The sequence below is a fragment of the Salvelinus alpinus genome, chromosome 9 (genome assembly GCF_045679555.1).
Source record: "Salvelinus alpinus chromosome 9, SLU_Salpinus.1, whole genome shotgun sequence".
Lineage (NCBI taxonomy): Eukaryota > Metazoa > Chordata > Actinopteri > Salmoniformes > Salmonidae > Salvelinus > Salvelinus alpinus.
The window spans coordinates 86,328,273-86,343,036 of NC_092094.1; the positions used below are offsets into that span (position 1 = coordinate 86,328,273).

The 14,764-nt window shown below is 41.6% G+C and overlaps 1 protein-coding gene across 8 annotated transcripts in view; it reads left to right on the top strand.

Annotated features, from left to right (window-relative positions):
• LOC139530887 (inositol-tetrakisphosphate 1-kinase-like) overlaps positions 1 to 14,764 on the top strand; it is a 64,236-nt gene that overhangs the window by 43,534 nt on the left and 5,938 nt on the right. For all 8 annotated transcript variants that reach the window (XM_071327667.1, XM_071327669.1, XM_071327668.1 and 5 more), the window contains 4 exons: positions 1,042 to 1,140; positions 2,160 to 2,200; positions 3,539 to 3,704; positions 11,582 to 11,649. In XM_071327667.1, the coding sequence (XP_071183768.1) occupies positions 1,042 to 1,140; positions 2,160 to 2,200; positions 3,539 to 3,704; positions 11,582 to 11,649 (374 nt within the window). The remainder of the gene's footprint in view (positions 1 to 1,041; positions 1,141 to 2,159; positions 2,201 to 3,538; positions 3,705 to 11,581; positions 11,650 to 14,764) is intronic.

A 14,764-nucleotide genomic window follows, 5' to 3' on the forward strand; every position in this document is an offset into this window, starting at 1 on the left:
CTTGCGAGCCAAAGAACACCATCCCAACCGTGAAGAACGGGGGTGTGGCAGCATCATATTGTGGGGGTGCTTTGCTGCAGGAGGGACTGGTGCACTTCACAAAATAGATGGCATCCTGAGACAGGAAAATTATGTGGATATATTGAAGCAACATCTCAAGACATCAGTCAGGAAGTTAAAGATTGGTCGCAAATGGGTCTTCCAAATGGACAATGACCCCAAGCATGCTTCCAAAGTTGTGTCAAAATGGCTTCAGGACAACAAAGTCAAGGTATTAGAATGGCCATCAGAAAGCCCTGACATCAATCCTATAGAAAATTTGTTGGCAGAACTGAAAAAGCATGTGTGAGCAAGGAGGCCTACAAAACGGACTGTTACACCAGCTCTGTCAGGAGGAATGGGCCAAAATTCACCCAACTTATTGTGAGAAGCTTGTGGAAGGCTACCCAAAACGTTTGACCCAAGTTAAACAATTTAAAGGCAATGCTAATTGAGTGTATGTAAAGTTCTGACCCACTAGGAATGTGATGAAAGAAATAAAAGCTGAAAAATAATTCTCTACTATTATTCTGACATTTCACATTCTTAAAATAAAGTGGTGATCCTAACTGACCTAAAACAGGGAATTTTTACTTGGATTAAATGTCAGGAATTGTGAAAAACTGAGTTTAAATGTATTTGGTTTCGGTGTATGTAAACTTCCGACATAAACTGTATGTAGTATATGGCTCCGATGACAAGTCGCTCTCTTGTTATTGTTTTGGCTGTCTGAGTAGGGTCACAGGTAAAAACCTAGCTATCTCTGAGAGAATACATCAGTCAATGTGCTTTAAGTTTCTGTGTGTGTGAGAGTCTTCTTGGTTGGTCATGCTGTAACAAAAAAAGTCTATTGTCGACTTCTGAATGACATGCTTAAGGATTTTCTTCATTCAACAGATTCACTGATATTGAGATGGTGTTTTCCATCCGACTCTCTTACTCATCTCCTTTCCTTCCTCTCCTCCCCCCTCTTTCTCTCCCTCTCGATCCTTCTCTCACTAGATAAGAGGATCTGCTCTCCCCCGTTCATGGTTCTGAACACTGAGTGTGGTCCAGACACGCTGGAGCAGATTGAGAAGCATGGACTCACATTCCCCTTTAGTAAGTCCCTCCCTTTTGTATTTGATAGAGGAATTGTCACTCGACCAGAGCGTAAGAGGTGACGCGAGATGCATAACTGGGACATAAATCTGTCTTCTCTAGCAGGTGACATTGTTTCGTTTCTTTCGCTCACCAAGCAAGGAGTTTTTGTATGGAGGTCAATGAGTGTCGAATTTGGTCAGCAAAAAATGTAAAGATTTATTTGCGCAAATATACGTTTTGTAATGCTTTGGTTGTTACGAGTGTACTGATATAAGTAGGACGTGACATCCCGGCAACTGAGAAAAAACACTTTATAGCGGAGTAATCTCTTGACTATGCGGAGTAATCTCTGACTATGCGTATTCATGACATGAGGCTAGTAGCATAGCATCTCTCTCCATTTAATACAGGCAGTTGATGTCAACACCCCTCATCGAATATTCAAAAAAGTATTAAAATAATTCGATGTATCCACCAATCCAAAGAGAGGAATAGACGGGAACTGGACAGCCCGCCGTTCTGATCTGGGGACCACGAATCCCATTGTTAGGTTGGAGACATAGTTATCTCGTCATTATATCCAAATCTCTGACTCAACCCATATTATACCTGGTCCTTCCTCCTAACTTTGTTAAAAAACAAAAAAATGAACAGTGAAAGAAAACTGCCCAAATCTCTATAAACAAACCTGGTTTTAGTATCCACACTTATAAGCTGCACAGCAATTAGTTTATTATTTAAAATCATGATTACTCTTCAGTGTTGAACTATAACTATCTAAGAAGTTTATTTTTAGACTTGTTTTTTTTCAAACCCTCAGTTACTTTTAAGCCACCTTGTATGGCCAATTTACACACAATTCATGTCTGCAGACATCCATTTATGGAGGTGGTTTTGAAAGTTGTGGTCAGTGTGGAAATAACCTGTTGTCATCTTGTGACGGTCATGTTTTTTCTCAACACTCAGGTCATTGGGGAAGTGTGGTTTCTTCACTAACATTCTCAACCTGTTCTTCTTTCTCTTCCTCCGTCTATCAGTTTGCAAAACACGAGTAGCCCATGGAACCAACTCCCACGAGGTAAGAGCCACCAGGGTCATGAAGCGCTTAGGGTCACAGATTAGTCACACCCTCGATCGTTAGCTAAATCTCTGTAATCCATTAGTGTCTCTAACTAGATAATCATTTAACACTGCACCAAACTACATCATCAAACACACTAGAGTTCTCTGACTGTGGCAACCCTGCCAAAATCAGTAGCTGCTTGTCCGTCAGTCAACATTCATATTCATATATCAAATCAAATTTTATTGGTCACATACACATGTTTAGCAGATGTTATTGTGGCTCTAGTGAAATGCTTGTGTTTCTAGCTCCAACAGTGCCGTAATATCTAACAAGTAATATCTAACAATTTCACAACAATACACACAAATCTAAAGTAAAGGAATGTAATTAAGAATATCTAAATATTTGGATGAGCAATATCTGAGTGGCATAGACTAAAATACAGTGTAATAGAATACAGTATATACATATGAGATGAGTAATGCAAAATATGTAAACATTATTAAAGTGACTAGTGTTCCATTATTAAAGTGGCCAATGATTTCAAGTCTATATATATATATATATATATATATATAGGGCAGAAGCCTCTAAGGTGCTAGTGATGGCTATTTACCAGTCTGATGGCCTTGAGATAGAAGCTGTTTTTCAGTCTCAGTCTCAGCTTTGGTGCACCTGTACTGACCTCGCCTTCTGGATGATAGCGGGGTAAACAGGCAGTGACTCGAGTGGTTCTTGTCCTTGATGATTTCTTTTGGCCTTCCTGTACATCGGGTGCTGTAGGTGTCATGGGGGAAGGTAGTTTGCGTCAAGTAATGTGTTGGCAAGACCGCACCAATCTCTGGGGAGCCCTGCGGTTGCGGCCGGTGTAGTTACTGTCCCGGGAGGTGTTACAGCCCGACAGGATGCTCTCAATTGTGCATCTGTGAAAGTTTGAGGGTTTTAGGTGCCAAATTTCCTCAGCCTCCTGAGGTTGACGAGGTGCTGTTGTGCCTTCTTCACCACACTGTCTGTGTGGGTGGACCATTTCAGTTTGTCAGTGATGTGTATGCAGAGGAACTTGAAGCTTTCCACATTCTCCACTGCAGTCCCGTGGATGGGGGACTGTTTCCTGAAGTCCATGATCAGCTCCTTTTGTTTTGTTGCCGTTGAGTGAGAGATTATTTTCCTGTGAGTGAGGGGTTATTTGCTTAGGAGCTAGAAGCACGGCTTCCCTATCTGTCGGCGCCATCTTTCTCTCATTGAACAAGTCAAGGCCGTAAACTGGTTGGATGGATTGCATGGTATGCGAGCAGGTTATTGGTTGAAATAAAATTCTAAATGTATTGATGACCTCTTCTCCCTCCACAGATGGCCATCATTTTTAGTGAGGAGGACCTGAAGGGTGTGAAGCCTCCATGTGTGATCCAGAGCTTCATTAACCACAACGCGGTGCTCTACAAGGTGTTTGTTGTGGGGGAGTCCTACACGCTGGTGGAGAGACCCTCCCTGAAGAACTTCCCCGCTGGACCAGCAGGTGAGGAGGAGACCCTGCAAGGCTCGACTTTAAAGCTTGTCGGCTTGCCCTTGGCAGTAAAAACAATTGTTGTACAAGCAGATTGTAGATTTAAATTGTCCAAATGGACAAGTAAAAAAATTCACACAAAAAATCACTATCAAATTAGCTTACTCGTTCTGAATTGGATCAATGTCCTCTGGGTGCAATGTTTTGGTCACTGTTGTCCTAATCACTGCAGATTGCACCAGAGTCTAATTATTGTAGGCCTGCATTGACAGGCACAAGCGGTCTTTCAATCATGCAGTCGCGAGATGCGTTTTTGAGATCAATGCGAGCCGCGTTTGCACATTTGTTGATATTCATTGCTAGTGAGTTATTTGCTCCGTTATAGCTCATTTTAGTCCTGGAAAAGTCATGGTGTGTGCATCACCTGTGTGTGTGTGTGCGCCATTGGTTCGTGCCAGATGGGGGGGAGAGAGATTTGCGCAGATAACAGCCAAACTACACAATGTTTTGAATTGGCTATCTCGCTAGTTAACTATTTAGTTATTAGCTTGCATTAACTTCTCTAGGATATGTGGGACGCTAACGTCCCATTTGGCCTAAAGCCAGTAAAAATGCAGAGCGCCAAATTCAAATATATTACTATAAAAATCTAACTTTCATGAAATCACACATGAAAGACACCAAATTAAAGCTACACTTATTGTGAATCTAGCCAACATGTCTGATTTCAAAAAGGATTTACGGCGAAAGCACAACAAACGATTATGTTAGGTCAGTAGATAGCCACAGAAAACACAGCCATTTTTCCAGCCAAAGAGAGGAGTAACAAAAAGCAGAAATAGAGATAAAATTAATCACTAACCTTTGATGATCTTCTTTAGATGACACTTATAGGACTTCATGTTACACAATACATGTATGTTTTGTTCGGTAAAGTTCATATTTATATCCAAAAATCTGAGTTTAGGCGGGACGCTACTGTCTCACTTGGCAAAAAGCCAGAGAAAATGCAGAGCGCCAAATTCAAATTAATTACTATGAAAATTACTATAAAAATCTAACTTTCATTAAATCACACATGAAAATACCAATTTAAAGCTACACTGGTTGTGAATCCAGCCAACATGTCAGAATTCAAATAGGCTTTTCGGTGAAAGCAAACAATGCTATTATCTGAGGATAGCACAATAGTAAACAAGGACAGAGAAGCATATTTCAGCTCTGCAGGCGCGACACAAAACGCAGAAATAAAAATATAATTAATGCCTTACCTTTGACGAGCTTCTGTTGTTGGCACTCTAATATGTCCCATAAACATCACAAATGGTCCTTTTGTTCGATTAATTCCGTCGATATATATCCAAAATGTCAATTTATTTGGCGCGTTTGATCCAGAAAAACACCACTTCCAAATTGCTCAAACTGACTACAGTGACTACAAAATATCTCAAAGGTTACCTGTAAACTTTGCCAAAAAAATTCTAACTACTTTTGTAATACAACTTTAGGTATTTCTTTACGTTAATAATCGATAAAATTGAAGACGGGATGATCTGTGTTCAATACAGGATTAAAACCAACTATAGCCAGCTTTCTGCTCACGCGCTTCTATCTAACAGGACACTTAATGTGACTCTCATTCAAGATGGCCGTACTTCATTACACAAAGGAATAACCTCAACCAATTTCTCAAGACTGTTGACATCCAGTAGAAGCGGTAGGAACTGCAAGCAGGTCGATTAGAAATCTGGTTTCCCAATGAAAACTCATTGAAAAGAGTGACCTCAAAAAAAAAAATCTGAATGGTTTGTCCTCGGGGTTTCGCCTGCTAAATAAGTTCTGTTATACTCAGACATGATTCAAACAGTTTTAGAAACTTCAGAGTGTTTTCTATCCAAATCTACTAACAATATGCATATCTTATCTTCTGGGGATGAGTAGCTGGCAGTTGAATTTGAGTATGCTTTTCATCCAAACGTGAAAATACTGCCCCCTATCCTAGAGAAGTTAATGTCAGGTTTGATGTCCTAAAATACACTGTGTGTGTGAGCGCGCCACCTTTCCAACAAGTCAGTCCGTCAAATTTCTGCCCTGCTAGAGCTGCCCCGGTCAACTGGAAGTGCTGTTATTGTGAAGTGGAAATGTCTAGAAGCGACAAAGGCTCAGCCGCGAAGTGGTAGGCCACACAAACTCACAGAATGGGATCGCCAAGTGCTGAAGCGCGTAGTGCGTAAAAATCGTCTCCTATGTTGACCAGCACTCACTACTGCGTTCCAATCTGCCTCTGGAAACAACATCAGCACAATAACTGTTTGTCGAGAGCTTCATGAAATGGGTTTCCATGGTCGAGCAGCCACACACAAGCCTTAGATCACCATGCACAATGCCAAGTGTTGCCTGGAGTGGTATAAAGCTCCCCACCATTGGACTTTGGTACAGTGGAAACGCATTCTCTGGAGTAATGAATCACGCTTCACCATCTGGCAGTCCGGTGGACAAATCCGGTTTTGGCGGATGCCAGGAGAATGCTACATGCCCTAATGCATAGTGCCAACTGTAAAGTTTGGTGGAGGAATAATGATCTGGGGATGTTTTTCATGGTTCAGGCTAGACACCTTAGTTCCGGTGAAGGGAAATCTTAACGCTACAGCATACGATGACATTCTAGATGATTCTGTGCTTCCAACTTTGTGGCAACAGTTTGGGGAATGCCCTTTCCTGTTTCAGCATGATCATGCACAAAGCGAGGTCCATACATAAATGGTTTGTCGAGATTGGTGTGGAAGAACTTGACTGGCCTGCACAGAGCCCTGACAACCCCATCGAACTCCTTTGGGATGAATTGGAAAGACGGCTACGAGCCAGGCCTAATCGCCCAACATCCAGAGCTTGACTTCACTAATGCTGTTGTGGCTGAATGGACGCAATTCCCCACAGCAATGTTCCATCTAGTGGAAAGCTTTCCCAGAAGAGTGGAGGCTGTTATAGCAGCAAAGGGGGAACCAACTCCATATTAATGCCCATGATTTTGTAATGAGATGTTCAACGAGCAGGTGTCCACATACTTTTGGTCATGTAGTGTAGCTTTCCACCGGCACTCGCAAATGGCTGACAAGCAGTTGATACGGGTATGCAGTTGATGAATTCAATGCTGAATACACAGATTGTAAAACCGTCTCTCAAGTGCTCAAAATTGGCTAAGATTTTTCCTCTTCAATACTGGCCATGTAATTCTGACAAAGTATTCTTAGAATTAGTGTGTTTGAGCAGGGTTGGATCAAAATCCTGCACACCCAGTAGCTCTCCAGATGGAGGGTTGACAGACCACGTATGTTTTATACAGTAGCCAATCCAATGCAGTGTTTTACTTTGTGGAGGGTTAAGTGCCTTGCCCAAGGCCACAACAGCAGGAGATATAATACATGGGATGAGTGACCAGCAACCTTCAATTGTCAATACCAGTGATAATAATAAAGGTTATTTTGTGAAGTAGTTCTTTGCATCATACAACACCATTTTTTGTCACCTTTTTGGCCCATGGTGTGAGACTATTTCTGGGAGAGGGACAAGTGACTTGAGCTTTCGGACAAGTCATAAAATCGGTCTACCTTGTCTGAAAGACAAGTGGCTAAAAAGGTTAATGTCAAGCCCTGCCCTGTCTGTTTATGGGCATGCAGCGTGCCATGCTGAGGGAGGCCCACAGCACTCCTGTCCTCCTGACACACCCAGTAAAATACCTCCGGCTTTTTAACGTCTTTGAGACTGGACTCCCTCTCTCTTTAAAAGAAGGGAGCCGAGTGCAGTGGATTTGGTTTATACATATTGGTAAACTATTTATTTTGACAAAGCAAGGTAAACAGTAGGATTGAGAATTACAATACACAGTCGTTTTGGATAGGAAACATAATTTGGCAATCAGCACATTGGTTAGGCTCAGGTAATCTGAACTTTGCCCTGACAGAAGAAGCGGCTCCATTTGCATGCACTACAGTAAAAGCCCTCATGCAAACCAGTCTGGGCTTCAGTGGAATCATCTGCTTTGCCTTATGCAAAGAGTCCAGGGTCATTCCTGTGTCATCCAGCACAATGAAACATACTGTAAAGTGCCCCAACCTGCCACACACACACCACAGCAACACACCTCTACTACTGTATACACAGTAGTATGTACTGTCCAGCCTTGTCCATGGTATTGTGGAGTTTAATAAACATAAATCAGCACTCCGTATAGAGCAGGCAAAATAGATTATAGACAGACAAACGGAGGTAGGGAAGGGAGGAATGTTGGTTGAATGTTTAAAGCGGCAATCGGCAGTTGAAACCGTAAGTGTCCTCCCCGCCACTGTTTCATTAAAAAGCTGAGGGATGAGTCTGGAAAAATGTAACCACTCAAATTCATAGACAGAGCTATAAACATGATATCAAAATGAAAGTTTTAACCATGTTTTGAGGCTATACAGTGTTTGTTTACATTTACTTTATTTACAAACATTGGCGTAAAACAATCTTATTTTGAGTTCTAATGGGGTACGACAGTTGAACTAAGTTCATGAGGCATTTATAAGTTATATTCTTTAAGAATCAATGGGTACATTCATTTATTAGTCCGACGCTGGATGTAGCTACTGCAGATTGCCCCTTTAAGCACCTCAGTGTTGTGAAAGAGGGCCTGGTGTCAAGAGAAGATAAGGTCCCATCCCACTGCCCACGCCCCCAGCAGAGGTGATATGTGCTTAGTAGTGTTCCCTTCAGCGTTCCTGGGGATGTTGTGTGTAGCTAGCACTTCCAGTATTAGTACACCCTAGTAGTACAATGCCCTGGGCTCGTTTTGGACAACGGCTGAATCCTCCTATTCCCTCTTTATTTCAATCCTTCCTCACCTCTCATTCTTTAATGCCCTCTCTTAGTGTTAATTATTACAAATGTGTGACTGGTAGCGAAGTTGTAAAAGTAGAACAATCGATTACTCCCTTTACATTGGGTCTGGCTGGAAATCAATCTGTTCTCTTTTTGCTTGAAGGACATCCCTGTGCTGAGTCAGACAAAAGATTAGATAATATGAATCGGTTTGTCCCTCAGCCACATGACTAGTAATGGCTGTATATGAAGGCCATTGATATGGTGTGATGTATTGTCATATGGTACAAGTGGAAGTTTGTTGCCTATGTAGGATGATTGAACTTAAACTGGGGTTAGTTAGATTTTTGTCAGACATTGAGTTTATTTTCATACAGTATAGCTTAAGTTTGTGTTCGGTTATGCTGTGGCTTCAGTGTTTTTAAAATTTTTATAATTAGAGATGGTTAAGATAATTGAGTAGCACGTAGATACATATGCACCCGTCTATCAACCAACGTGAAAGAAGTTGGCAGGTTAGAGGTTTTCATCATGAATCTTGTTCTGGAGGCAGCTCTGCGAAGTGGTCACTAGCTGGCACAGCCACAGTCATAAATCTGATTTTAAACCTAACCTTAATACCACCCTTAACCACACTGCTAACCCTAACCTGAAATTAAGACCAAAAATATAATTTTTGTGTTCATGAATTTTTACAATATACCCAAATAGACTTTGCAGCTGGCCTAAGAAAATAATCGCTCAGTTCTGCCCCCAGGACTCGTGACAAACGTCAACCGGCAAGAAGTTGAGGAAAGCATGGTTCTTGCATGTTTGTTGGAGAGAATAAAGATGGCTACTTTAACACTCATAAAAATGTCATTGCTTGGGGTTCTAAGGACACATGTACGCAAGGCCAACGGCAGCAAATATACTCAAGCCTAAAATTTAACTTATGCTTACATCCCTGCCAATGTTTTATTGAACAGTGTCTTTCCATTAATGCACTTGAATTTGAATGTAATAGTGTGTGTTGACCAGCTGGCGGGCGTCTTCTGACATCTTCAACCTGTACCAGGCTGTAGTCCCCACTTGCTTTAAGGAGACCACCATTGTCCCAGTGCCACAGAAGAACAAGGTGAAATGTCCATATAAGTACTGCCCCGTCACGCTCACCTCAGTGATCATGAAGTGAGGCGAGAGGCTGGTCATGGCCCACATCAAGGCCAGCATGCCAAGCACACTGGACCCACTCCAATTTACCTACCGCTCCAACAGATCCACGGAAGATGCCATTTCCATCGCTATTCACACAGCCACAACACATCTGGACAACATGAACACCTATGTGAGAATACTGTTCATTGACTACAGTACAGCATTCAACACTATTGTTCCCTCCAAGCTCAACACCAAGCTCTGGGTCTGGACACCACCCTCTGCAACTGGACCCTGGACTTCCTGACGGGCAGAGCACAGGCTGAGGATTGGCAACATCTCCTCTACACTGACTCTTAACACAAGTGCCCCCTGGGGTGTGTCCTCAGTCCTCTGCTGTACTCCCTGTTCACCCACGACTGCGTGGCTTTGCATGACACCAACTCCATCAAGTTTGATAACGACACCACAGTTGTAGGCCTAATAACCAACAACAACGAGTCAGCCTATAGGGAGGAGGTAAGTGAACTGGCATTGTGGCGTCATGACAACAACTTCAGCAAATCAAAGGAGTTGATTATTGACTTCAGAATGTAACGGAGGGAACACGCCCCGATTCACATCAACGGGACTGCAGTAGCGCGAGTCATGAGTTTTAAGTTCCTCGGCGTCCACATCACTGAGGACATGACATTGACCAACAACACCATCACTCTTGTCAAGAGGTTGCAACAGCGTCTACTTCCTAAAGCGACTGAAGAAATTTGGCATGCCGCCCCATGTCCTCTCCAAATACTACCGCTGCACCATCAAGAGCATCCTGACCGGTTGCATCACGGCCTGGAATTGCTCCAGCGGGTGGTGAAGACGGCCCAGTACATCACTGGGACTGTGCTCCCACTCATCCAGGACTTGAAACGGTGCCTGAGGAAGGCCAGGAGAACAGGACCCCAGACACCCCCAGTCACGAGCTGTTCTGTCCGTTACCGTCGAGCAGACGGTAACATGAGGTCTGTTACATGAGGTCTGATACCAACAGGCTCAGGGACGGTTTCTATCTTCAAGCAATCAAACTGCTGAACACTTGAACTGGACTTGCTCTGATTCTTTGTACCTTAGCACTCACACACACACACACACACACACACACACACACACACACACACACACACACACACACACATTCCTGCTATACACATAACAACTGCTGCTAAAAGACACTTATTATATTGCTCAATTTATACACTTGCACCTCATTTCCCCCCTTCCCCAATACGTGTAAATATTGTACTATAAATTGTGCCTTCCTGTATTATACTGATGCTAAAATGTATTATTCTATTCTACTGCCATTTATATGTTCGTATTCTTAGCTTTAATTATTTCTTATTGTCGAAGGAACCTGCAAGTAAGCATTTCGTTAGATGATGCGTATCTCGTACATACGACTTATAAAACTTGAATGTCATACTTGTACACCTCATCATTCCATGTTTATGGCTGCTCTTGTGCCTCCTGGTGCCAGAGATGAGAACTGCACATCCATAACAAATAGTTGAGTTGAGGGTGAAGATGAGAAATGTAATGTCATCAGGGAAAGGGGGATACCTAGGCAATTGTACAACTGAATGCATTCAACTGAAATGTGTCTTCCGCATTTAACCCAACCCTTCTGAATCAGAGAGGTGTGGGGGGCTGCCATAATCGACATCTTCGTCTTCGGCGCCTGGGGAACAGTGGGTTAACTGCGTTGTTCAGGGGCAGAACGACAGATTTTTACCTTGTCAACTCGGGGATTCGATCCAGAAACCTTTCGGTTACTGGCCCAACGCTCTAACCACTAGGCTACCTGCCACCCATGAAACTGACTAAAGTGTGTGTTTTCTCCATTACAGACAGAAAAGCAATTTTCTTCAACAGCCACAACGTATCAAAGCCAGAGTCCTCTTCAGACCTGACATCTGTAAGTTCAATACACTAACATGCTTTTATCATATCACCTACAAGGCATTCGGAAAGTATTCTTACCCCTTGACTTTTTCCACATATTGTTAGGTTACAGCCTTATTCTCAAATGGGTTAAATTGTTTTAAAAAAACAATCTACACACAATACCCCATAATGACAAACAAAAGCAGGTTTTTAGACATTTTTGCAAATGTATATAAAAAAGTATTCAGACTCTTTACTCAGTACTTTGTTGAAGCACCTTTGGCAGCGATTACAGCCTTGAGTATTCTTGAGTATGACGCTACAAGCTTGGCACAAGCCTGTATTTGGAGAGTTTCTCCCATTTCTTCTTTGCAGATCCTCTCAATCTCTGTCAGGTTGGATGGGGACCGTCGCTGTACAGTTATTTTCAGGTCTCCAGGTTCAAGTCCGGGCTCTGGCTGGACCACTCAAGGATATTCTGAGACTTGTCCTGTTGGAATGTGAACTTCCACCTCAGTCTGAGAACCATCAAGGATCTCTCTGTACTTTGCTTCGTTCATCTTTCCCTCGATCCTGACTAGTTTCCCAGTCCCTGCCACTGAAAAACATCCCCAAAGCATGATGCCGCACCACAATGCTTAACCGTATGGATGGTGCCAGGTTTCCTCTAGGCTTGGCATTCAGGCCAAAGAGTTCAATCCTGGTTTCATCAGACCAGAGAATCTTGTTTATCATGGTCAGAGAGTCATTTAGGTGCCTTTTGGCAAACTCCAAGCGGGCTGTCATTTTATTTTTTTATTTAACTTCTAATTGGTCCCAATCCCGGATCCGGGAGCACCCCCCACAGTAAAAAAAGCTGACTAGCATAGCCTAGCATAGCGTCACAAGTAAATACTAGCATCTAAATATCATTAAATCACAAGTCCAAGACACCAGATGAAAGATACACATCTTGTGAATCCAGCCAGCATTTCTGATTTTTAAAATGTTTTACAGGGAAGACACAATATGTAAATCTATTAGCTAACCACGATAGCAAAAGACACAACTTTTTTTTCCCACCATTTTTTTCCTGCATAGGTAGCTATCACAATTTCGACCAAATAAAGATATATATAGCCACTAACCAAGAAACAACTTCATCAGATGACAGTCTGATAACATATTTATTGTATAGCATATGTTTTTTTAGAACAATGTGCATATTTCAGGTATAAATCACAGTTCTACATTGCAGCTGCAATCTGAAATAGTGCCGAAGTAGCCAGAATAATTACAGAGACCAATGTCAAATACCGAAATACTCATCATAAAACATTTCTGAAAAATACACAGCGTACAGCAAATGAAAGACCAACATCTTGTGAATCCAGCCAATATTTCAGATTTTTTAAGTGTTTTACAGCGAAAACACAATTTAGCATTGTATTAGCTTACCACAATAGCCGGAAACACAAGCCGTTTACCAGTAGCAAAGGTTAGCGATCGTAACAATCCAGCAAAAGATATGTAATATACTTCATCAGATGACAGTCCTGTAACATCATATTACACAATGCATATAGGTTTTGTTCGAAAATGTGCATATTTAGCAGCACAAATCGTGGTTATACAATGTGATTAGTAGCAACATTTCAGGCAATCTGGCCGGCGCCATCTTGGAGAGGCACCTAATCTAATCGATAACTAATCGTAAACTTGACTAAAAAATACAGGTTGGACAGCAAATGAAAGACACATTAGTTCTTAACCTTTCACGAGTATCTACCCCGGGTCCGGGATCACCCCCCACCCCCCCCCACACTGAGTAGCATAGCCTAGCATAGCGTCACAATTAAATAGTAGCATCTAAATATCATTAAATCACAAGTCCAAGACACCTAATGAAATATACAGATCTTGTGAATAAAGCCACCATTTCAGATTTTTTAAATGTTTTACAGGGAAGACAAAATATGTAAATCTATTAGCTAACCACGTTAGCAAAAGACACCACTTTTCTAACTCCATCAGTTTCTTACTCCATCAGGTGCTATCACCAATTCGGCTAAACTAAGATATTGATAGCCACTAACCAAGAAAAAAACTCATCAGATGACAGTCTGATAACATATTTATGGTATAGGATAGGTTTTGTTAGAAAAATGTGCATATTTCAGGTAGATATCATAGTTTACAATTGCACCCACCGTCACAAATGGACTAGAATAAATGCATAGAGCAACGTGTTTACCTAATTACTAATCATCAAACATTTCGTAAAAATACACAGCATACACTAATCGAAAGACACAGATCCTGTGAATACAGACAATATTTCAGATTTTCTAAGTGTCTTACAGCGAAAACACAATAAATCGTTATATTAGCATACCACATATGCAAACGTTACCAGAGCATTGATTCTAGCCAAAGAGAGCGATAACGTAAACATCGCCAAAATATATTAATTTTTTCACTAACCTTCTCAGAATTCTTCAGATGACACTCCTGTAACATCACATTACAACATACATATACAGTTTGTTCGAAAATGTGCATATTTAGCCACCAAAATCATGGTTAGACAATGACAAAAGTTGCCCAGCTGGTCAGACAATGTCGTGCGCCATATTAGACAGTGATCTAGTCGTATACATAAATACTCATAAACGTGACTAAAAAATATAGGGTGGACAGCGATTGATAGACAATTTAATTCTTAATACAATCGCTGATTTACATTTTTTAAATTATCCTTACTTTTCAATACAGTTTGCGCCAAGCGAAGCTACGTCAAACAAAATGGCGTCATAAGCGATTAACATTTCTCGACAGAAACACGATTTATCATAATAAATTGTTCCTACTTTGAGCTGTTCTTCCATCAGAATCTTGGGCAAAGAATCCTTTCTTGGGTCTAATCGTCTTTTGGTCGAAAGCTGTCCTCTTGCCATGTAGAAATGCCCATTGCGTTCGGCATGAACTGGAACCGTGCCCAGAGATTCACAGTGTCTCAGAAATAAATGTCCCAAAATCGCACTAAACGGATATAAATTGCTATAAAACGGTTTAAATTAACTACCTTATGATGTTTTTAACTCCTATAACGAGTAGAAACATGACCGGAGAAATATAACTGGCTACACTAATGCTTGGAAAAAGAG